This window comes from Scyliorhinus canicula, chromosome 15, assembly GCF_902713615.1.
Source record: "Scyliorhinus canicula chromosome 15, sScyCan1.1, whole genome shotgun sequence".
Lineage (NCBI taxonomy): Eukaryota > Metazoa > Chordata > Chondrichthyes > Carcharhiniformes > Scyliorhinidae > Scyliorhinus > Scyliorhinus canicula.
Genome location: NC_052160.1, coordinates 78,021,401 through 78,046,833, shown reverse-complemented (window position 1 = coordinate 78,046,833; position 25,433 = coordinate 78,021,401). Strand labels below are relative to the sequence as shown.

Genomic DNA, 25,433 nt, shown 5'->3' with positions numbered 1-25,433 from the left:
GTGGAACTATATACAATGTTGCAAATTATGTACAGTGTCTTATAAAATGAGTGGGGAAGGAAAAAAAATGTCCATTTTGACGGTCCGGTGCCCGTCAGAGGTTCAGTCGATCCGGTGCTTTGACGATTCGCTGGGAGCGACGTAACGGTGGCGGCGATGTCGGTGCTGGTGTCACCGACGTTGGTGCTGGCGGTGCTGGTGCTGGCCTGCAGTCAGATGACCCCGGGAGCGTGCCAAAATCTTCTTCGTCCTCTTGCGTGGGCAGGGGAAGGAGGGATGGACCTGGTGGGGTTAATGTTGGTAGCGCCGGGGGAGGTGAGGGTGGCGCATGGGTGGGGAAGTGTGTTTGGCTGGAACCTGACGGTGCCAGGTTCCGGATGGAGACAGTATCTTGGCGGTCGTTGGGGAACTCCACGTCGGCATACTGGGGGTTGGCGTGGAGCAAGTATACCCTGTCCACCACCTTGTGGTGTCGGACGTGCCTACTGAGCAGGACCGGTCCTGGAGCTGCGAGCCAAGTCCTGAGTGACACCCCGGATGTAGACTTCCTGGGGAAGATAAAAAGACGTTCATGGGGTGTGTTATTTGTGGCGGTGCACAGTAGTGACCGGGTGGAATGAAGTGCATCAGGGAGGACCTCCTGCTAGCGAGAGGCTGGGAGGTTCCTGGATCATAGGGCCAGCTGGACGGCCCTCCAAACTGCCCCGTTCTCCTTCTCCACCTGCCTGTTTCCCCGGGGGTTGTAGCTGGTCGTAGCTGGTCGTCCTGCTGGAGGCGATACCCCTGCTGAGCAGGAACTGACGCAGCTCATCACTCATGAATGAGGATCCCCTGTCACTGTGGATGTAGGCGGGGAAACTGAACAGAGCGAAGATTGTGTTGAGGGCTTTGATGACTGTGGCCGACGTCATATCGGGGCATGGGATGGCGAAGGGGAATCTGGAGTACTCATCGACCACACTGAGAATATATGTGTTGCGGTCGGTGGAGGGGAGGGGCCCTTTGAAATCCACGCTGAGGCGTTCAAAGGGACGGGAAGCCTTCACCAGGCGCTCACGGTCCGTCCGGTAGAAGTGCGGCTTGCACTCCGCACAGACCTGGAAGCCTCTGTTGACTGGCCGTAATTCCTCGACGGAGTAGGGCAGGTTGCGAGCCTTGACGAGGTGGCACAGTCGTGTGACCCCCGGGTGACAAAGGCTGTTGTGCAGGGCCCGGAGTTGGTCAACTTGTGCGCTGGCACATGTGCCTTAGGAGAGGGCGTCTGGGGGTTCGTTGAGTTTGCCGGGGCGATACAAAATCTCGTAATTATAGGTGGAGAGCTCGATTCTCCACCGCAAGATTTTATCATTTTTGATCTTGCCTCGCTGCGTGTTGTTAAACATGAAGGCTACCGACCGTTGGTCAATGAGGAGAGTGAAACTCCTGCCGGCCAGGTAATGCCTCCAATGCCACACAGCTTCAACGATGGCTTTGGCCTCTTTTTTGACGGATGAGTGCCGAATTTCAGAGACATGAAGGGTGCGGGAAAAGAATGCCACGGGTCTGCCTGCCTGATTGAGGGTGGCGGCAAGGGCGACATCTGAAGCGTCGCTTTCTACTTGAAAGGACAGTGTCTCGTCTACTGCGTGCATCCCGGCCTTGGCTATGTCTGCTGTGATACGGGTGAAGGCATGTTGTGCTTCGGCCGCGAGGGGGAATTGAGTGGACTGTATGAGTGGGCGGGCCTTGTCCGCATAGTTTGGGAATCCACTGGGCGTAGTACGAAAAGAACCCCAGGCAGCGTTTGATTGCTGTGGGGGAGGGGGAGCTCCATGAGGGGGCGCATGCAGTCGGGATCGGGCCCCAGAAGTCCGTTTTGGACTACATAGCCGAGGATGGTTAAGCGGGGCATGCTGAACACACACTTCTCTTTATTACACGTAAGGTTGAGAAGAGTGGCGGTGTGGAGGAATTTAGCGGGGTTGGCATCGTGGTCCTGCTGATCATGGCTGCAGATGTTGACATTACCGAAGTACGGAAACGTGGCTCGCAAACCGTACCGGTCAACCATTCGGTCCATCTCCCTTTGGAAGACCGAGACCCCGTTAGTGACGCCGAAGGGAACCCTAAGAAAGTGATAGAGCCGACCGTCCGCCTCGAAGGCAGTGTAAGGACAGTCCGATTTACGGATGGGGAGCTGGTGGTAGGCGGATTTTAGGTCAATTGTTGAGAAGACCCGGTACTGCACAATCTGATTGACCATATCAGATATGCGTGGGAGGGGGTACGCGTCGAGCTGCGTGTACCGATTGATGGTCTGGCTGTCGTCCACAACCATTCTGTGTTTCTCTCCCGTTTTTACTACTACCACTTGGGCTCTCCAGGGGCTATTGCTGGCCTCGGTGATACCCTCCCGAAGCAGCCACTGGACCTCGGACCTGATGAAGGCCTTGTCCTGGGCGCTGTACCGTCTGCTCCTGGTGGCAACGGGTTTGCAATCCGCAGTTAGATTGGCAAAGAGGGAGGGGGGGTCAACCTTGAGGGTCGTGAGGCCACAAACGGTGAGTGGAGGTAGGGGGCCGCCGAATTTGAGGGTGAGGCTCTGGAGATTGCACTGGAAATCCAGGCCCAGCAATAGTGCTGCGCAGAGGTTGGGGAGGATGTAGAGACGGAAACCGCGAATTCTACGCCCTGGACAGTGGAAGTGACCGGACAGAATCCTCGGATCGGGACAGAGTGGGATGCGGAGACCAGGGAGATCCGTTGATTGGCGGGGTGAACCGCGAGGGAGCAGCGCCTTACCGTATCCGGGTGTATGAAGCTTTCGGTGCTCCGGAGGCATTGCGGGGGCGAGAAAAGATGGCGGTGCACATGGGATGCACGTTGGTGGCGCTGGGCAAGATGGCGGCACCCATGGGCCGCACGTGGACTGAGGGGGAGGAGATGGCGGCGCCCACTGGCCGCATGTGGACTGAGATGGAGGAGATGGCGGCACCCACTGGCCGCACGTGGCCCCGGGAGGTGAAGATGGCGGCGCCCATTGTGCGTTTGGCAGGGGGGAGGGGGCAATAACGGCGACTGCGCAGGCCTGGCACACTGCTGCAAAGTGGCCCTTTTTGCTACAGGACTTGCAAGTGGCGGCGCGGGCCGGGCAGCGTTGGCAGGGGTGCTTCTGTTGGCCGCAGAAGTAGCAGCGGGGACTCCCGGGGTGCGTGGATTGGCGTGTGGCGCAGGCGTATTGGCTAGGCAGGGCCCCAGCTGTGGGGGTCATTTGCGGGGTCCAGGAGGGGTAGGACGGGTGGGCTGCGCGGCGAGGGGGTAGGCCTGGGCATTACGGGATGCGACCGTCATGGCGAGCGCTAAAGTTTTTGTCTCCGCTAGGTCGAGCGTGGCCCCTTCCAGCAGTAGTTGTCGGATGGGGTCCGACGCAATCCCCGTTACGAATGTATCGCACATGAGGAGATTAGAATGTTCGGTGGCCGTAATGGCCTGACAGTCACAGTCCCGGATGAGTGGGATTAGGGCCCGCCCGAAGTCTTCGATGGACTCACCAGGGAGTTGAGAGCGAGTGACGAGTACGTGCCTGGCGAAGATCGTGTTCGCTTTCTGCGCGTAGTTTTCTTTTTGGAGTGCCATCGCTTCCGCGTAACTCGGGGCGTCCTGGATCAACGAGAACATGCTTGAGCTCAACCTGGAATGCAAGACCTGTATCTTCTGAGCCTCCGTCGGCGGTGGGTCACTGCGTTGATGTAAGCCTCGAAACAAGCTAGCCAGTGATTAAAGTCCTTTTAGGCGTCGGGCGATTGCGGATCCAGCTGCAGGCGATCTGGTTTGATTCTGATATCCATTTCGTTGAAAATTTGACTGCATTAAATTGATGCACGATCAATTGCACAAAGACTCAGATTGGGTACAACTGTTGCTTTATGGGCAGCACGGCACAGTGGTTAGCATTGCTGCCTACGGCGCTGAGGACCCGGGTTCGAATCCCGGCCCTGGGTCACTGTCTGTGTGGAGTTTGCACATTCTCCCCGTGTTTGCGTGGGTTTCACCCCCACAACCCAAAAGATGTGCAGGATAGATGGATTGGACACGCTAAATTGCCCCTTAATTGGAAAAAATTGGGCACTCTAAATTTAAAAGAAAACTGTGGCTTTATTGCAGTCAGATGCGTGGCCTCCTACTGCAGCTGGCGAAATGGCAGATCAATGGAGGACATGCATATTTATACAGCTCCTATTGGCAGAGTCAGCGGCAGGGGCTACCGGTGAACCTGTAGTATAGGTCCTACCTTACACCCCTAATACAGGTGTACACAGTGGTTCACCACACATGGCAAAGGTAAACTTTCCCCCCTCCTCTTTCTTGACCTGTCTGCAGCCTTTGATACGGTTAACCAGGCCATCTCATTCAACACCTCACCACTGTCATCCAACTGTGTGGGGCTGTTCACGATCAGAACATGTGTACATGGTTAGCCGGCCCTCCGGCGCATCCAGCACACTTGTCCTCTAGCCCGAGGAATCTGCTCATCCGGGCCCCCATCATGTGAGCCCGGTGCACGACCTTAAACTGAATCAGGCCGAGCCTGGCGCATGTTGTGGTCGTGTTCACTCTGCTCAGGGCTTCTGCCCAGATACCATCCTCTATCTTCTCCCCGAGCTCCTCTTTCCACTTAAGCTCCAGGTCCTCGGTCTGCATATCCTCAACTCCTATTAGTTCCTTGTAGACGTCTGAGACTCTACCCTTTCCCAACTCTCCCCTAGAAAGTACCATGTCTTGCCTCCCCTTCGGCAGGAGACGTGGGAAGGACGGCACCAGTCTGCGTACAAAATTCCGCACCTGTAAGTATCTAAAGTCGTTCCCTCTCGCCAGCCCAAACTTCTCCTCCAGCGTCCTCATGCTCGGAAAGCCCCCTTCCAGGAACAGATCCCCCATCCTCACAATCCCCACCCTCCTCCACAGTTGATACTCCCTGTCCATGTTCCCCGGGGCAAATCGGTGGTTGCTGCAGATTTGGGTCCACACCGATACTCTTGCCTCCCCTACATGACTCCTCCACTGGCCCCAGATCCGAAGAGCCGCCACCACTATCGAGCTGGTGGAGTACCGTGCCGGCGAAAGCGGCAGAGGCGCCGTGACCAGGGCTGCTAAGATAGTGCCCCTGCACGAAGCAGCCTCCATCCGCTCCCAAACCGACCCCGCACCCATCATCCATTTCCTTATCATCGCTATGTTGGCCGCCCAGTAATAGTTGCTGAAGTTCGGCAACGCCAGCCCCCCTTCTCCTCTGTTCATTTCAAGCATCAACCTCTTCACCCGCGGGGACTTCCCTGACCATACAAGTCCCAGAATAATTTTATTCAGCCTCTGAAAGAAGGACCGCGGGATAAAGATGGGGAGACACGGAAAAACAAACAAGAACCATGGGAGAATCGTCATATTAACAGTCTACACCCTTCCCGCCAATGACAGCGGGAGCGCATCTCACCTCCGGACCTCCTCCCACACCCGTTCCACCAGTCGGGACAGGTTGAGCTTATGCAACTTGCCCCAGTCCCGTGCCACCTGAATCCTGAAATATCGGAAACTCTCACCCACTAGCCTGAACGGCAACCCCTTCAGCCTACTCTCCTGCCCCCTCGCCTGAATAACGAACACCTCGTTCTTAGCTATGTTCAATTTATATCCTGAGAACCGGCCAAATTCCCTCAGGATTTCCATAATACCGTCCATCCCCACCATTGGGTCCAATATATATATAACAGCAGATCGTCTGCGTATAACGAGACTCTATGTTCCATTCGCTCCCCCGGACCAGCCCTTTCCAGCCCCAGAAGCTCTCAGTGCAATTGCCAGTGGCTCTATGGCCAGCGCAAACAGCAGAGGGGAGAGAGGACAGCCCTGTCTTGTCCCACGGTGCAGTCTAAAGTAGTCCGATGTCGTCCTGTTCGTCCTTACACACGCCTCTGGGGCCTCATATAATAGCCTCACCCAGTCTATGAACACCTCCCCGAACCCGTACCATCCTAGTCCCTCCCACAGATAAACCCACTCAACCCGGTCAAAAGCCTTTTCAGCATCCATGGCTACCACTATCTCTACCTCCCTACTCTCCGGGAGCATCATAATCACATTGAGCAGCCTTCTTAGGTTGGCTACCAGCTGCCTCCCCTTTTAAAAACCCGGTTTGGTCCTCCACAATTACATCCGGTACACAGTCCTCAATTCTGGCCGCCAAAATCTTGGCCGGTAACTTGGCATCTACGTTGATCAAAGATTTTGGCCTGAATGACCCACAAGCCTCCGGGTCCTTATCCCGTTTCAGATGGTGGCCTGCGACATCGTTGGGGGTAAACTTCCTTCTGTCTCTTGCCTTGTTAAAGACCCCACTATCCCAGCAAATTTCTTGTAAATCTCCACCGTGTACCCGTCCGGGCCTGGGGCTTTGCCCGACTGCATGACCTTCAGGCCCCCCAATACCTCTTCGATCCTGACCAGTCCGTCCACCAAACCCCTCCCCACTCTTGGGAAGATCAGTCCATCTAAGAATCGCTTCATCCGCCCCGGTCCCCCGGGGAGTTCCGAAGTACAGCTTCCCATAAAAGTCCCTAGCCCTGCCGGGTCACCCATTAGATTACCCTCCCCATCCACTACCCTCCCTATTTCCCTAGCCGCTTCCCTCTCCCTTAGTTGTTGCGCAAGCATTCTACTGGCCTTCTCCCCATGCTCATAAATCGCGCCTTTTACCTTTCTGAGCTGCTCTACAGCCTTGCCTGTAGTCAGCACCCCAAATTCGGCCTGCAGCCTCTGTCATTTCCTGAGTAACTCTGGCTTCGGGGATTCCGCGTAACTCCTGTCCATCCGTAGAATTTCCTTAATCAGTCTCTGCCCTGTCTGTCCTGTCCCTGTACGCCCGGATTGAAATCAGCTCCTCTCTCACCACTGTCTTCAGCGCCTCCCAGAGCACCGCTGCTGAGACTTCTCCAGTATCGTTCACCTGCAGGTAATTCTGCATGCATTTCCTCAGCCTCTCACACCGCCTCGAGTAACCAACTTCCATGATGGGCGCTGAAAGTTGTCCTTGCAAAACTGCAGGTCTACCCAGTGCAGAGCATGGTCTGATATGGCAATTGCCGAGTATTTTGCCCCCACCATTCCGGCTAGCAGGTCCCTACTCACAACAAAGTAGTCAATTTGGGAATACACCCTGTGGACGTGGGAGTAGTACGAGAACTCCCTCGCCGTCGGCCGGCTAAACCTCCATGGATCTGCTCGTCCCCATTTGCTCCATGAACCCTCTCAGTTCCTTTGCCATCGCTGGCGACCTGCCCGTTCTTGAACATGACAGGTCCAGGCTCGGGTCCAGGACTGTATTCGTCCCCGCCCATGATCAGCTTACGCATGTCCAAGTCGGGGATCTTCCTTAGCATCCTCCTAATAAAATCCACATCATCCCAATTAGGGGCATACACACTGACCAGGACTACTCTCACCCCTTTGAGCTTACCCCTCACCATAACGAACCTGCCACCCCCATCCACGACTGTGCCCTCCGCCTCAAATTGTACCCTTTTATTAATCAGGATCGCAACCCTTAGAATCAAGCCCTAAATGAAAGACCTGACTGACCCAGCCCTTCCTTAACCTAACCTGGTCTGCCACTTTCAGGTACGTCTCCTGGAGCATGACTATGTCCGCCTTCAGAACCCGCAGATGCGCAAACATACGCACCCTCTTCACTGGCCCGTTTAACCCTCTAACATTCCAGGTGATCAGCCTGGTTGGGGGGCACTTCGCCCCCCCCCCCCCCCCCCCCCCCCTTACCGGTCAGCCATCCCCTTACCTTGGCCAGCCCTTCAGCCATGTGTCGCGCTTCATCTGGCCTGCCTCCTGACCGGCTACACCCATGTTGCCATGCCCAGTTTCCATCCCCGTCAGCAGAACGACTCTTCCACCCCCAGCAACACCATCCTATCACCTAACCCCTGCTCTAATCTAACTATATGCACACCCCCACCTCGGCTATTGTTGACTAGCCTCACTCAGCTAGCCTGGGGCTCCCAGCCTCGGCGCCAGCGCCTTTCCCACCCATTGTTTCCAGTCACCCCTTCCCCGAGCCATCCATACCACTTCCCCAGATCAGCCCTACTTAAGCAAACACTCTATACAAGTCAGAAACCACCCCCACAATAGCACAATTCAAGTTAAACAAGACAAAAAAAAGAAAGAGATAAGAAGTAACAGGCACACTCAGACTTTCATAAATCTTTGTCCATAATCTAACACATCTTCGGATTTCTTTTGCAGACAAGCAGTAATTTTAGTCCAATTAGCTCTTGGCGGATTATATTTCTATAACCATTGTTTAATTACAAGCCAGTTATCCTCTATTTGCTGCTCCCCCTCCCCTGATGCTCTTTTGACTTCTAAAAAAAATTGGTCACCCTTTCGTTTAGGGGCTGTTACGGTCAAAACTTGAATCCATCTATAGGGTGGAGATTGTAAATCTGTCTCAGTCTCTCGAGCGTATCCCATGTTGCCATTCCTCCTTTCTTTGGATTTGGCAATTATTTAGACCACCGGTCAATTCTATCTGGGCCAGCAAGTTTATTGACGATATGTTGATCATATTGGGCTTGAGTGACCCTCCTGTCCCCTTCCCCTTTGACTTTTTGCTTTGGATCTTTTGTGTCTCGCAAGCATTTCCCTCCTGAATTCTGCTTCAGAATCATCATCAGAGTCCAATGATTTCAAAAATTCTGAAGTTTCCCGCTCAGTAAACAATTCAGAATCTAAGGGGCGAGATTCTCCGCAAATGCGGAGAATCGTAAAGGCTGCCGTGGGAAAGGCCGTGACCCACGGCAGCCTTCACGTCCACGTCCGGGGCCGATTCTCCCCCCCGAGCGGGGCTGGGAGCGCGGCCCCGTGCGTCACGGCGGCGCGGCCTTGACGACGGTCGCCAAAGCCGCACGTCAAGCATCACGTCGGCTGACGCGGCCGATGACGTCAGCCGCGCATGCGCACGTTGGACAACGCCAACCCGCGCATGCGCAGTTGACATCTTTTCCCTCCGCCGCCCCGCAAGACTTGATCTTGCGGGGCGGCGGAGGGAAAAGAGTGCGTCCGTTACGGACGCACGGCCCGCGATTGGTGGGCACCGATCGCGGGCCTATGCCCCCCTTGGCACGGCCGTGGTACTGCTGTGCCAATCGGGCCCCCAGATGCCCCAAACGGGCATCTGGCGCCCGTTTCACGACGGCAGCGAGCAGGTGTGTTTGCTGCCGTGTTGAAACGGGCGTGAAGGCCCGGCCCATCGGCCGATCGGCCTCGGAGAATCGCCGCTCGCCGTAAAAAACGGCGAGCGGTGATTCGTGGCGTGGGTCGGGCGTGGGGGGGGGGGGGGGGGGAAGAATAGCGGGAGGGCGTGAAAAATGTCGGGAGGCCCTCCCGCTATTCTCCCACCCGGCGTGGGGGGCGTAGAATCGCGCCCACGGTTCCCTTCAGAGTTTTTTTCCTTTTAAATTGTTTTGATCTAATTATTTTCATTTTTAAATGGGGTGAGACTGCCACCTGACTGTTTGTGGTTGTCTCTGGTTTTCTTCCTTTCGAGACAGCACGTCTTTCATTGGGGGTGGACCTCACTGGCTGGTAAAGGCGGGGCTTCTGCAGTCGTGTCTGCTGTGCTAGGGAAGGTTTTTTTGTTGTAAAGGTGTTGGGGATCCATTTACTTCCCAATTTTGACTAAGGCCTGCTATGCTCGTTTTAAGCTTTGCATTTTCCAATGACATACTGATAATTTTTCTCTAAACCTTTCTTAAATCATCAGTGGACCATTGTCCCTTTGAAGCATTGTGCTTTAAAAACCTTGGTTCAATTTCTGTACTGATCTTGATGACTGAATTTGTTCGTCTCCAACATGGTTTGCCAAACTAAATATTTCTTCTATGGAAATCTCTGTTGGGTTCTGCGCGCCACCAGAGTTCCCCAATTTCAATCACAGAGTGTTCCCACCCTATAAATCTCCTAGTCCAAATGACCACTGCATCCACCAGACTTGAGCCAATTCACTCCAGACACAATCGGTTCGTAAGGACAACTTAAAGGTGTCACCCAATTTCTACACGGTCAGAGATTTGCAGATATCTTACCTCGCCTCCATTCTCTGTGTCCGGTACTCCGGAAAGGTACTCGGTATCCTTTCCTTTGTTTCTCCTGGCTGGCTCGCTGGTAAGATTCCCCTAATCTGTCGCTCTCAGATAGGTCTCAGTCCAGTTGAATCCTGGGATAATCCTGGAAACTATAGGCCGGTGAGCCTCACGTCAGTAGTAGGTAAATTATTGGAGAAAATAGTCAGAGACAGGATTTATATCCATTTGGAAAGAAATTGTCTCATAAGCGATAGCATGGTTTTGTGAAGGAGAGGGCATGCCTCACTAACTTGATCGAGTTTTTTGAGGAGCTGACAAAGATAATTGATATGGGGAGGACGGTGGATGTTGTTTACATGGACTTCAGTAAAGCCTTTAACAAGGTGCCTTATGGCAGACTGGTGCAAAAGGTGAAGTCACACCAGATCAGAGGTGAGGTGGTAAGATGGATACAGAACTGGCTTGGTCACAGAAGGCAAAGGGTAGCAGTAGAAGAGTGTTTTTCTGTATGGAAGATTGTGACTAGTGGTGTTCCACAGGGATCTGTACCTGGGCCTCTGTTGTTTGTAGTGTACATAAACAATTTGGAGGGAAATAAATGTAGCCGGTCTGATTAGTAAGTTCACAGATGATACCAAGGTTGGTGTAGTGGCAGATAGTGTTGAGGATTGTCAGAAGATACAGCAGGACATAGATAGGTTGGAGACCTGGGCAGAGAAATGGCAAATTGAGTTTAATCCGACCAAATATGAGGTAAAGCATTTTGGTAGGTCTAACATAAAGGGGAAATATACAGTAAAACCCTCAGGAATATAGAAAGTCAGAGAGATCTCTGCGTGCAGGTTCACAGATCTTTGAAGGTGGCAACACAAGTGGACAAGGTAGTCAAGAAAGCATACGGAATGCTTGCCTTCATTGGACAGGACATCGAGTATAAAAACTGGCACGTCATGCTGTAGTTGTATCGAACTTTAGTAACGCCGTACTTGGAATATTGTGCACAATTCTGGTTGCCGCACTACTAGAAGGATGTGGAGGCTTTGGAGAGGGTGTAGAGGTTTACCAGGATGCTGCCTGGTCTGAGGGGGTTAGCTCTGTGGAGAGGCTGAATGGACTCGGACTGTTTTCATTAGAAAGACAGAGGTTGAGCGGTGACCTGATAGGGCTCTACAAGATAATGAGGGGCATGGATAGAGTGGATGGGCAGGCACTCTTTCCCAGGGTAGAGGGGTCAGTCACCAGGGGGCATAGGTTTAAGGTCCGTGGGGCAAAGTTTAGAGGAGATGTGCAAGGCCAGTTTTTACGCAGAGGGTGGTGAGTGCCTGGAACACGTTGCCAGGGGAAGTTGTAGAAGCAGATACATTAAGTGGTATCTCGACAAACACATGGATAGGATGGGTATAGAGGGTTACAGCACAAGGAAGTGCTGAAGATTTTGGCAAAGATTGGTATCATGACTGGTACAGGCTTGGAGGGCCGAAGGTCCTGGTCCTGTGCTGTATTGTTCTTTGAATAGATATAAGAAGCACTGTTTATTTCTTTAAGAACTCATTTTGGTACATTTACACAAAATTTAATCGAAATCTTTTCTGTGTCCATATTGAAATGTCCTTGAGACACTGAAGAATGAAAGCAAAAACTTCAAGATAAAAGTGACTCCAGATTTACAAATTAAAAGTCATTTTAACAAAAGGCCTTTTTAAAAGTAATTTTCACGAAGCTTCAAGGATTCTCTAACGGCTAAAGTTCTTCTCTCCAATCAGTCAAACGGGTCACATTCCTTATCTGGGTTTAGGCCCTTACTTAGTTTTAGTGGTTTTAATTATCAGCTGAGACCACCTTGATTCGTTCAGGAAAGTGTCAGTCATTTAACAGATGATTAGTTAATTTGACAATTAATTACTCCAAATTAATTAACTTTCCCATGACTCTTGTCCCACATTCAAACTCCCGACGTTGGAGTACTTGGAAGTGCATGATAAAATAGGACTGAGTCAGCACGGCTTCGTCAAGCGGAGGTCATGTCTGACAAATCTGTTAGCGTTCTTTGAGGAAGTGACAAGGAAGTTAGAGAAAGGAGAACCAGTGGACGTGATTTATTTAGGTTTCCAGAAAGGCTTTGACAAGGTGCCGCATACTGTTAAATAAGTTAAGAGCCCATGGGGTTCATGGCAAGATTCTGGCATGGATAGAGGATTGGCTGGCTGGCAGAAGGCAGAGGTGGGGATATACGGGTCTTTTCAGGATAGCAGCCGGTGACTAGTGGTGTACCTCAGGGGTCTGTGCTGGGATCACAACTTTTCACAATATACATTAATGATCTGGAGGAAGGAACTGAAGGCACGGTTGCTAAGTTTGCAGATGATACAAAGATCTGTAGAGGGGCAGATAGTATTGAGGAAGCAGGTGGGCTGCAGAAGGACTTGGAGAGGCTAGGAGAGTGGGCAAAGAATTGGCAGATGGAATACAACGTGGAAAAGTGAGGTTATGCACTTTGGAAGGAGGAATTTGGGCACAGACAATTTTCTAAATGGGAAGATGCTTAGGAAATCAGAAGCACAAAGGGACTTGGGAGTCCTTGTTCACGATTCTCTTAAGGTTAACGTGCAGGTTCAGTCGGAAGTTTGGAATGCAAATGCAAACGCAATTCATGTCGAGGGCTAGAATACAAGACCAGGGATGTACTTCTGAGGCTGTATAAGGCTCTGGTCAGACCCCATTTGGAGTATTGTGAGCAGTTTTCGGCCCCATATCTAAGGAAGGATGTACTGACCTTGGAAAGGGTCTAAGAAGAGGTTCACAAGAATGATCCCTGGAATGAAAAGCTTGTTGTATGAGGAACGGTTAAGGACTCTGGGTCTGTACTCTTTGGAGTTTAGAAGGGTTTTTACTGAAACTTACAGGATACTGCGTGGCCTGGATAGAGTGGATGTGGAGAGAATGTACACATGGCACAATATTTTGGCTCGTTCAAACTTCTTCACAGTCAACTTTAAGGGTTGCAAGTAGAGTTTGATGCATAATTCCCTGAAAGACCACCAAGGTAAACCTGTAAAGACCATTCCAATTTTGAATTTTGTAAATCTTCATTCTTTCGTTTCTAAAACAAAATCCATCATACCCTCAATGCCATCTTTCTGTGGTCTACTGGGCTGGTCGATTAGAGAAATACAGCACAGAACAGGCCCTTCGGCCCACGATGTTGCGCCGAACTTTTGTCCTAGGTTAATCATAGAATTTTGGACAATTTTTCATGGCCAATCCACCCAACCTGCACATCTTTGGACTGTGGGAGGAAACCGGAGTACCCGGAGGAAACCCACGCAGTCACGGGGAGGATGTGCAGACTCCACACAGACAGTGACCCAAGTCGAAATCGAACTTGGGACCCTGGAGCTGTGAAGCAATTGTGCTATCCACCTATCCACAATGCTACCGTGCTGCCCTTAAGAAGTTAACCTACACTCCATTATTCTACCCTAATCCATGTACCTATCCAATAGCCGCTTGAAGGTCCCTAACATTTCCGACTCAACTACTTCCACAGGCAGTGCATTCCATGCCCCCACTACTCTCTGGGTAAAGAACCTACCTCTGACGTCCCCTCTATATCTTCCACCATTTATCTTAAATTTATGTCCCCTTGTAATGGTGTGTTCCACCCGGGGAAAAAGTCTCTGACTGTCTACTCTATCTATTCCCCTAATCATCTTATAAACCTCTATCAAGTCGCCCCTCATCCTTCTCCTTTCTAATGAGAAAAGGCCTAGCACCCTCAACCTTTCCTCATATGACCTACTCTCTATTCCAGGCAACATCCTAGTAAATCTCCTTTGCACCTTTTCCAAAGCTTCATAAAATGAGGCGACCAGAACTGCACACAGTACTCCAAATGTGGCCTGACGAAGGTTTTGTACAGCTGCATCATCACCTCACGGCTCTTAAATTCAATCCCTCTGCTAATGAACCATAGGCGTTCTTCACAGCTCTCTTCACAGCTCTATCCACTTGAGTGGCAACTTTCAAAGATCTATGAACATAGACCCCAAGATCTCTCTGCTCCTCCACATTGCCAAGAACCCTACCGTTAACCCTGTATTCCGCATTCATATTTGTCCTTCCAAAATGGACAACCTCACACTTGTCAGGGTTAAACTCCATTCACCACTTCTCAGCCCAGCTCTGCATTCTATCTATGTCTCTTTGCAGCCGACAACAGCCCTCCTCACTATCCACAACTCCACCAATCTTCGTATCATCTGCAAATTTACTGACCCACCCTTCAACTCCCTCATCCAAGTCGTTAATGAAAATCACAAACAGCAGAGGACCCAGAACTGATCCCTGCGGTACGCCACTGATAACTGGGCTCCAGGCTGAATATTTGCCATCCACCACCACTCTCTGTCTTCTATCGGTTAGCCAGTTTGTTATCCAACTGGCCAAAGTTCCCACTATCCCATGCCTCCTTACTTTCTGCACAAGCCTACAAGCCTCAAATGCCTTACTAAAATCCATGTACACTACATCCACTGCTTTACCTTCATCCACATGCTTGGTCACCTCCTCAAAGAAGTCAATAAGACTTGTAAGGCAAGACCTACCCCTCACAAATCCGTGCTGACTATCCCTAATCAAGCAGTGCCTTTCCAGATGCTCAGAAATCCTATCCCTCAGTACCCTTTCCATGACTTTGCCTACCACTGAAGTAAGACTAACTGGCCTGTAATTCCCAGGGTTATCCCTATTCCCTTTTTTGAACAGGGGCACGACATTCACCACTCTCCAATCCTCTGGTACCACCCCTGTTGACAGTGAGGACGAAAAGATCATTGCCAACGGCTCTGCAATTTCATTTCTTGCTTCCCATAGAATCCTTGGATATATCCCATCAGGCCCGGGGGACTTGTCTATCCTCAAGTTTTTCAAAACGCGCAACACATCTTCCTTCCTGACAAGTATCTCCTCGAGCTTATCAGTCTGTTTCACACTGTCCTCTCCAACAATATAGCCCCTCTCGTTTGTAAATACTGAAGAAAAATACTTGTTCAAGACCTCTCCTATCTCTTCAGACTCAATACACAATCTCCCGCTACTGTCCTTAAATCGGACCTACCCTCGCTCTAGTCATTCTCATATTTCTCACATATGTGTAAAAGGCCTTGGGGTTTTCCTTAATCCTACCTGCCAAATATTTTTCATGCCATCTCTTAGCTCTCCTAACCCCTTTCTTCAGTTCCCTCCTGGCTATCTTGTATCCCTCCAGCGCCCTGTCTGAACCTTGTTTCTTCAGCCTTACATAAGTCTCCTTTTTCCTCTTAACAAGACATTCAACCTCTCTTGTCAACCATAGTTCCCTCACTCGACCATCTCTTCCCTGCCTGACAGGGACATACATATCAAAGACACGCAGTACCTGTTCCTTGAACAAGTTCCACATTTCACTTGTGTCCTTTCCTGACAGCCTATGTTCCCAACTTCTGCACTTCAATTCTTGTCTGACGGCATTGTATTTACCCTTCCCCCAATTATAAACCTTGCCCTGTTGCACGCACCTATCCCTCTCCATAACTAAAGTGAAAGTCACAGAATTGTGCTCACTGCCTCCAAAATGCTCCCCCACTAACAAATCTATCACCTGCCCTGGTTCATTACCAAGTACTAAATCCAATATGGCCTCCCCTCTGGTCGGACAATCTACATACTGTGTTAGAAAAGCTTCCTGGACACACTGCACAAACACTACCCCATCCAAACTATTTGATCTAAAGAGTTTCCACTCAATGTTTGGCTGTTTATTTATGGTAAGGATCAGAAGAACATAAAGAACAATGAACAAAGAACAATACAGCACAGGACCAGGCCCTTTGGCCCTCAGAGCCTGTGCCGACCATGGTACCTGCCTAAACTAAAATCTTATGCACTTATGTCCCTTAAATGCTGTTATCGTACCTGCTCCCACCACCTCCCCACGCAGCGCGTCCCATGTATTTAACACCCTCTGTGCACAAGCCTTGCCGTGCACATCTGTTCTAAACTTTTCCCCATGCACTTTAAATTTAAGTCCCCCAGTACTTGACTCTCCTACCCTTTGAAAGAACATCTGTCCATGCCACTCATAATCTTGTCGACCTCTATCAGGTCACCTCTCATCCTCCTCATTCCAGTGAGAACAGACCGAGTTTATCTAACCTCTCCTCATAGCTAATGCCCTCCATACCAGGCAACATCCCCGAACAGGCACCGGAATGTGGCGACTAGGGGCTTTTCACAGTAACTTTATTCAAAGCCTACTTGTGGCAATAAGCGATTTTCATTTCATTTTCATTAAACCGCTTCTGTACCCTCTCCAAAGCATCCACATCCTTCAGTTGGTGTGTGGCGTCCAGAATTGTGCACAATATTCCAAATGAGGCCTAACCAAGGTCCTGTACAGCTGCAACATGACTTGCCAACTTTTATATTCAATGCCCCGACTGATGCAGGCCAGAATGTCTTCTTGACCACCTTATCCATATGCGTTGCCACTTTCAGTGATCGGTGGACATGCATACCCAAATCTCTCTGCTTGAAGGGATAATCATTCATTCAATCTCTCGAAAAAATGCCTTTGGCAGGAAAATCGGCAGGCATTGGAAAATAAACAGTAATAACATCAACACATGCATTTTAACCGCCTGTACCTGACCCGCCAGTGACAGAGGGAGACCATCCCATCTTGCCAGATCAGCTTTCACCCTCTCCAGTAAACCAGAAAAGTTGTAGCTACGGAGCCCCCTCCCAATCCCGAGCAACCTGCACCCCCAGGTATCTAAAGTGAATGCCTGCCCTATGGAATGGCAGCCCCCCCACCCCTGCCCCCACCCCCGGCCGAGACACCACAAAATATTCACTTTTGTCTCGATTTAACTTGTAAACCGAGAAAGACCCAACCTCCCGAAGCAGCTCCAGTATTCCCCTTATTGACACACTCGGTTCCGGCACTTATAACAGCAAATTATCGGCATACAAGGACATCCTATACTTTATTTCCCCCCCCCACCCGCACTATCCCTTTCCATCCCTCAAACGTCTTAACGCGATGACCAATGGCTCACTCGTGAGTGCAAACAACAGGGGGGCCATAGGACATCTCTGCCTAGTCCCACGGTGGAGAGGAAAGCATTCTGAGCTGATGTTATTTTTGCAGACACTCGCCCTAGGCTCCTTATCCAGTAGCTTTATACAAATCTTGGTCCAATCCCAAACCGCTCCAGAACTGCCATCAAGTACTCTCATTCTACCCGGTCAAATGCTTCTCAGCATCCAATGCCACCTCTGTTTCCTTCCCCTTCGTTGGTGTCATAACCACATTCAATACCAGTCCAAAGATGTGCGGGTTAGGTGGATTGGCCATGCTAAATTGCCCGTAGTGTCCTAAAAAGTAAGGTTAAGGGGGGGGGGGGGGGGGGGGGGGGGGGGGGGGGGGGGGGGGTTGTTGGGTTACGGGTATAGAGTGGATACGTGGGTTTGAGTAGGGTGATCATGGCTCGGCACAACATCGAGGGCCGAAGGGCCTGTTCTGTGCTGTACTGTTCTATGTTCTATGTTCTAATACCCTCCTAATGTTTGAAAAGAGCTGCCTCCCTCTCACAAACCCCGTCTGCTTGCCACAGACTACTAGAAAACCTCCCCCCCAGGATATTGGTGCCCCTCTGGTTCAGATGCAACCTGTCCTGCTTGTACAGGTCCCACCTTCCCCAGAATGCACTCCAATTATCCAAATACCCGAAATACTCCTGCACCGTTCCTGCAGCCACGTGTTGAACTGCACTCTCTCCCTATTCCTAGCCTCGCTATCACGTGGCACCGGCAACAAACCAGAGATGACAACTCTGTCTGTCCTGGCATTTAACTTCCAGCCTAACTCCCTAAACTTGTTTATTGCCTCCACACCCCTTGCCCTACCTACGTCGTTGGTACCAATGTGCACCACGACTTCTGGCTGCTCACCCTCCCCCTTCAGGATCATGAAGACACGATCCGAGACATCCCTGGCCCTGGCACCCGGGAGGCAACATACCTTTCGGGAGTCTCGCTCGCGACCACAGAATCTCCTATCTATTCCCCTAACCATTGAATCTCCTATTACTATTGCTTTTCTATGCTCCCCCTTCCCTTCTGAGCCCCAGAGCCAGACTCAGTGCCAGAGACCTGACAGCTGGGGCCTTCCCCCGGTAGGTCATCCCCCCCAACAGCATCCAAAATGGTATACTTGTTTTGAAGGGGAACGGCCACGAGGGATCCCTGCACTGTGCCTGTTAGTTTTCTTTCCCCTGACTGTAACCCAGCTACTCTTGTCCACTACCTTTGGCGTGGCTACCTCCCTGTAACTCTTCTCGATAACCCCCTCTGCCTCCCGGATGATACGAAGTTCATCCAGCTCGATCTCCAGCACCTTAACACGGTCTCTGAGGAGCTGGAGTTGGGTGCACTTCCCGCAGGTATAGTCAGCGGGGACACCAGTGGTTTCCCTCACCACCCACATCCTACAGGAGGAGCATGCAACTGCCCTAGCCTCCATCCCCTCTTACTTTACAGAATTAGCTGCCCCGTGGACCAACTGGACCTCCGCCCTCCGACTCTGCTTCCAGTCAGCTGTACTCTAAACTCCTGGCTCCCTTCACGCTCTTTGATAAATATAGGAAATGATATGGAAAGAGCACCTTACTCCCTCCTCACCTAACTCCCTCAGTCACCAAACTCTCATTGTAGCACTCAAATGCCACAAGCTCAGCACTCCCTCAGTCACCAAACTCTCACTGTAGCACTCAAATGCCACAAGCTCAGCACTCCCTCAGTCACCAAACTCTCACTGTAGCACTCAAATGCCACAAGCTCAGCACTCCAGTGCAAACAAAGTCTGCACTGTAACTAGCTCCTATTTATGCTGTGACTCTAGCCCCTGAAAACTGGCCTAATGCAATTAACTAATTAACAAGCTCCAGCTGCAAGTAAGTACAAGTAGAACCTTGTTTAAAGCTGATTCAAAATTCACCTTCTTATAGACCAAACAGTAACTTTTAAGTTAATTAACTAAATAAAAGAAATACTAGACTTTAAATAAAAATGAACCCTTAGACTCCCTCAGTCACCAAACTCTCACTGTAGCACTCAAAAAAAAAATTATTTTTAATTATTAGAATCAAACATGGACTCAATTGTCAGCAACCATGTTGCAGACATTTTATACCTCCCCAGCAAAGAGGGCAGTATCACAACTCTTGCAATGTACTGGACAATGATGAAAAGTGATTTTAACGATGGGAGAACATAGAGCCATTCCTGAGGGAGTTATGGACGATGGATAAATGGGGAGGTTTTTACAAATAATAAGAATAATAATCTTTATTGTCACAAGTCAGCTCATATTAACACTGCAATGAAGGGTGCTCTTTCAATGGGTCGGTGCAGACACGATGGGCCGAATGGCCTGTTTCTGCACTGTAGGAATTCTATGTTAAACAATAGATCAAGGTGGATAAATCATCTTGTCCTCATAACTTGCATCCTACATGTTTGAAAGACGTTGGTGGGTGATTGAGGCAGGGGATGCAAATTGTGACATGTAATACTGCCAATGTAATACTCTTTGTCAAGAATGGTCCCAACCTGTTGTGAGGAAATCTATAATTTGAAGTAAAATTAGTGAATGTTTAGAAATGCATGGGGTCACCCAGGACAATTAGCACAGGTGTGTTAAAGGGAAGCTTTGCTTGACAAGTTTAAATATTTTGACCAATTGAATAGAAAATGTAGGATGTTTAGAATTGATGGATTTTCTGAGGGCATTTGATAAGGTATCTCCCATGAGGTGGGAGGTCATAAACAATAAGAGAATTAAAGTAGAAATGGGCCTATACACTCAATGGGTTCAATGCATAATTCCCCAAAAGACCAGCAAGCTAAACCTTTAAAGCCCATTAGAATCTTGAGTTTTGTAAATCTACATGGAGTATGTGTAAAGAAGTGAAAATGAGTTTTATATAAAACTTAACTTCAACCAGATTCAACTAATACTTCAACCAGACTTTCATCACTTCATTCCACAAGCTTTGGGTACCCCATTATAAAAGAGACATGAAAGTCATAACATGGCTTCCACCAGGATGATGTCATAAGTTGAAAAACAAATTACAAATATAATCTGAGCGAGGGCTTGAGAGAGGAACGGCGGTGGGAGAGGGAGGGGCAAGAGCAGCTGAAAGTGGAAAGGTCAGGGAGAGAAGCGGTGAATGGTAGAGAAGCAACGAGCAGGAAGATAGGGAAGTGAGAAAGCCAGCAATCGTGTTGGCCGGGGAGAGAGAAGCGTGCAATGGGAGGGTTGGGGAGCAGGATGGGTAGAGGGTGAAGTGATCAGTGAGTGGGAGAGGAAGGGAGTGGGAGAATCAGTGAGCAGGTTGACTGCGGGAGGGGAGGCAGGCAGGAGGGGCAACGAGTGGGTAAGTCCACTCCAAAACGGCACCTATTAGGTCACACTGTATGTCAGCCCGGCACAAAATGACACAACAACTGAAATCCCAACCCTAAGCGTGATTAAGGGTCCCGTTGCATCAACGATGTTAAAACGGGGAAACTTAAAATAGGACTTATCTTATCAGAAATATATGAAACAGAGAGGCTAAATGGAGATTAACAGGTTTTTTAAATGATGCAATTTTGATAGCCTTTCACTATTTTCTCTGGTGAGTGATATATAAATATCACGGTATGTTTCAGAGACATTTATAGTGCAGTATTGTTTGAGCTTGGAATGCTTTGCCACCATTGATTCACAGAATCACAGAATAATATAGTGCAGAAGAGACCCTTCGTCCATCATGTCTGCACTGACACATGAAAAGCACCTGACTTGTCTATCTAATCCCATTTCATAGAATTTACAGTGCAGGTGGAGACCATTCGGTTCATTAGGTCTACACCAGCCCTTGGAAAGAGCACCATATGCCTCCACCCTATCCCCGTAACCCCACCTAACCTTTTGGAAACTAAGGGGCAATTTAGCATGGCCAATCCACCTAACCTGCACATCTTTGGACTGAGAGAGGAAATCGGAGCACCCGGAGGAAAACCACGCAAACACGGGGAGATAGTGCAAACTCCACACAGACAGTCACCCAAGGCTGTAATTGAACTTGGGATCCTGAAGCTGAGGCAGCAGTGCTAACCACTGTGGCACTGTGTATTTGCCAGCACTTGGCCCATAGCCTCGAATGTTATGATGTGCCAAGTACTCATCTAGGTACTTTTTAAAGGATGTGAGGCAACACGCCTCTACCATCCTCCTAGACAGTGCATTCCAAACCATCACCACCCTCTGGTTAAAAGGGTTTTTCCTCAAATCCCCCCTAACCTCCTGCCCCTCACCTTGAACTTGTGTACCTTGAAGACTGACCATTCAACACAGGGGAACAACTGTTCCCCATCCACCCTGTCCACGCTCATTGTAATCTTGCTAGTTCATTTACAGAAGCGTAGAAAACAGGAGTAAGCATTCAGCCCTTCGTGTCTGCACTACCATTCATTATGATCATGGTTGATCACCCAATTCAGTAACCTGTTCCTGCTTTCCCCTCATATCCTTTGATCCCTTTAATTGGATATATAGTTGAAGCAGAAGAAGGTGGAAGAGAACAAAATAGTGGGATTAGTTGTGAATATGGCTCTAATCAAGAGCTGGCAATTAAATGAATGTGCTGCTCAACTAGAACATAGAACGTACAGTGCAGAACGAGGCCATTCCGCCCATCGAGTATGCACCGACCCACTTAAGCTCTCACTTCGACTCTATCCCCGTAACCCAATAACCCCTCCTAATCTTTTGGACACTAAGGGCAATTTAGCATGGCCAATCCACCTAACCTGCACATCTTTGGACTGTGGGAGGAAACCGGAGCACCCGGAGGAAACCCACGCAGACACGGGGAGAACGTGCAGACTCCGCATAGACAGTGACCCAGCAGGGAATCGAACCTGAGACCCTGGCGCTGTGAAGCTACAGTGCTAATCACTTGTGCTACCTTGTAGCCCAAAACTACTTTGGTTTCTGTTGTGTTCTGTTCACTTGTGTAAGCATAGCCCTGTCATCAGAGTCCTTTCGTTTTGAGCTGGTACCCAGGAAGTGGAATCTACTGTATTGTTTTGTTATTTCACTTTCAAAAAGAGGATTCAAATTTTGATGTTGGGGTGGGGTAATTACATGAAGTAAGCCTGATGATGGTGGAAATGCTGATTGCTATGATGTAGCTGATCAGTGAGAAATCATCTTGTATCAGAATGTCATGCAGACGTAATTTGTTTTCTGATTTATAGGTAGCAACTTTCGATGAAGCCAGACTGAAGGAAATGGAATTATTTCGCTCCCTCCAAACAGCAAACTCCATTAAATTGCTCTCTGATGCAGAGTGTATGGAAACTAAGGTGTGTGTTTGTAAGAAGGCTGCAACTAGCTCCATGCTGCAGTGTGAGCTTTGCAAAGACTGGTTCCACAGCAGCTGTGTCTCAACAGTGAATGTTCACCATGGGGAGCTGCCCTGGCTCTGCCCACTCTGTCTGCGATCAGAAAAACCGTCATTTGAGCAAATGCTTCCACTGCTGTCGACACTACAAAAGATCCCTGTCAAATTATCAGAGGGTGAAGCATTAAATTATGTTTTTGAACGAGCTATGAACTGGCAACATCGGACAAAGCAACTTCTCAGCAGAGATGAACTACGCTTCGCCCGAATGACCTCGCAAGTAGCAATCCAGACTTGCCAGGGAATCTCAAAACAAATGGCTGCAACTGAACAAGAGAAACGAGTGGCTGAAGGTAACTTGCAGGTGAGACCAGAGTTAAGTAAGTACTTTGGAGTTACGCCATTCCCTTACATAGAACATAGAACAGTACAGCACAGAACAGGCCCTTCGGCCCTCAATGTTGTGCCGAGCCATGATCACCCTACTCAAACCCACGTATCCACCCTATACCCATAACCCAACACCCCCCCCTTAACCTTACTTTTATTAGGACACTACGGGCAATTTAGCATGGCCAATCCACCTAACCCGCACATCTTTGGACTGTGGGAGGAAACCGGAGCACCCGGAGGAAACCCACGCACACAGGGGGAGGACGTGCAGACTCCACACAGACAGTGACCCAGCCGGGAATCGAACCTGGGACCCTGGAGCTGTGAAGCATTTATGCTAACCACCATGCATTTATGCTAACCACCATGCTACCCTGCTGCCCTTAGCAACATAGAACAGTACAGCACAGAACAGGGCCTTCGACCCTCGATGTTGTGCCGAGTATTGTCCAAAACCAAGATCAAGCTATCCCTGTCATTCTGGTGTGCTCCATGTGCCCATCCAATAACCGCTTGAAAGTTCCTAAAGTGTCCGACTCCACTATCACAGCAGGCAGACCATTCCACACCCTAACCACTCCAAATCATTGATGTAAATTGAAAATAGGTGAGGTCACAGCACTGTGGAACTCCACTAATTACAGCTTGCCAACCTGAAAAATGTATCATTACTCTCTACTTCTCAAAAAATTTGTTCATGGGATAACGGTGTCGCTGGCAGTGCTAGCATTATTAGCCCACCCCTAATTGCCCTTTAGAAGGTGATGGTATGCTGCCTTCATGATCCACAGCAGTCCATGTGTTGTAAGAACACCAACAGTGTTGTTAGAAAAGGAGTTCCAGGATTTTGAACCAGCAACAGTAAAGGAATGGTGATATAGTTCCAAGTAAGGTTGGTGTGTAGTTTGATGTGGAACTTGTCTGTGGTGGTGTTCCCATGCATCTGGTGCCCATGTCTTTCCAGGTGGTAGCAGTTGCAGGTACCTGGAAAGTACAATTATTCTAAACTATTTATTTCAACGGCAGCTCTTTTTGTAACTTGGAGATTGAGTTTAAGGGTCTGCCTTCCCATTTGCCATTGATCTTTATAAAATTCTACGAAGTTTAACAATATTAAATCCTGTAAGCATTCCAATTTTGGGTTTTGTAATCCAGAAGTTGTAACTGAAAAACCCAGGTGAAGGACCAAGGCTGATTGACTGGTTTCCAAATTGGACTTCAAAAGCCTGATGACATGGGGTGTGAGGAGCTCCGTAGTTTGAGGTTTCTGGAAGAAAAAAAATGCGTGAAAAGAAAATGTCTGATGAGTCTATATGCAAAATTCATGTTTGCAAATTAGGAGTAGCAATAAATTGAGAGACTGTGGCAGGATTGATAAAATAGCAAAATGAGAAAGATTGTTCAGGGGGGAGACTAGGAGGAATTCGGAGCGAGAGGGAAAATCCTCTATTTAGGAATAAGCTTTTCTCCTATCCTGACAAGTTGTATGCAACGGAGGTGTTGTACACTCTTCAGAGGAATGGTGGGCAACCTGCTGCCTGGGGGCCACGTGCAGGGTTCTGAGTGCGGTCCACGAGACATTTTGTTGATTGTGATCATGTGCAGGGTTGCCACATTCTGCTGATTTCTGTCCATGTAGTTTTTATTCCTTCAGGTATGACTGAAATTATATTTCAACCATAGAACATGACATACCAGATCGATTCCTTAGACTATGTTGAGTTGTTCAACGCACTAAAAAGTAGAAAAAGTCTTGGGGACGGCACGGTGGTACAATGGTTAACACTAGGGACACGGGTTCAGTTCCAGCCTTGGGTCACTGTCTGTGTGGAGTTTGTACATTCCCCTCATGTCTACGTGGGTTTCCTCCAGGTGCTCCGGTTTCCTCCCACAGTCCAAAGATGTGCAGGTTATGTGGGTTGGCCATGCTAAATTGGCCCTTAGTGTCCAATGGTTAGGTAGGGTTTCTGGATTATGAGGATAGGGTGGGGACAGGGCCTAGGTCGGGTGCTCTTTCAGAGGGTCGGTGCAGACTCAATGGGCTGAATGGCCTTCTGCACTGTAGTGATTCTATGATTCTTCTACGAAGTGGCAGCAGCAACCAATACTTATTAAATAAAGTAATGACAGGAGTGGATGAAGGGAGAAAGAAAACAGAAAGCTATAAAAATTGCCCACAATTTCATACAGGCTCATCAAATGAGTGACATTTAACTGGAAATTAAAAAGCCCTAAACAATTGCACAACATAAAATCTATTAAGAAGTCTACTCAAGTAGATGGGACCCAGAATCCCCAATACGCTCCATTTTATACTGACAATACGCAGTGCAAGGAACTCTGTCCAAACCCTTTTGCATGGGGCCCAGTATACAGATTTCTCTCCGTGTGTAGAAAGTCATTTGGAGAGAAA

The 25,433-nt window shown here is 49.3% G+C and overlaps 1 protein-coding gene across 1 annotated transcript in view; it reads left to right on the top strand.

The window, feature by feature from the left end:
* Window positions 1-25,433, top strand: part of LOC119978372 (lysine-specific demethylase 5B-like) — a 425,856-nt gene that overhangs the window by 359,138 nt on the left and 41,285 nt on the right. Inside the window, exon 19 of the mRNA XM_038819962.1 lies at window positions 22,482-22,991. Within this exon, the coding sequence (XP_038675890.1) occupies window positions 22,482-22,991 (510 nt within the window). The remainder of the gene's footprint in view (window positions 1-22,481; window positions 22,992-25,433) is intronic.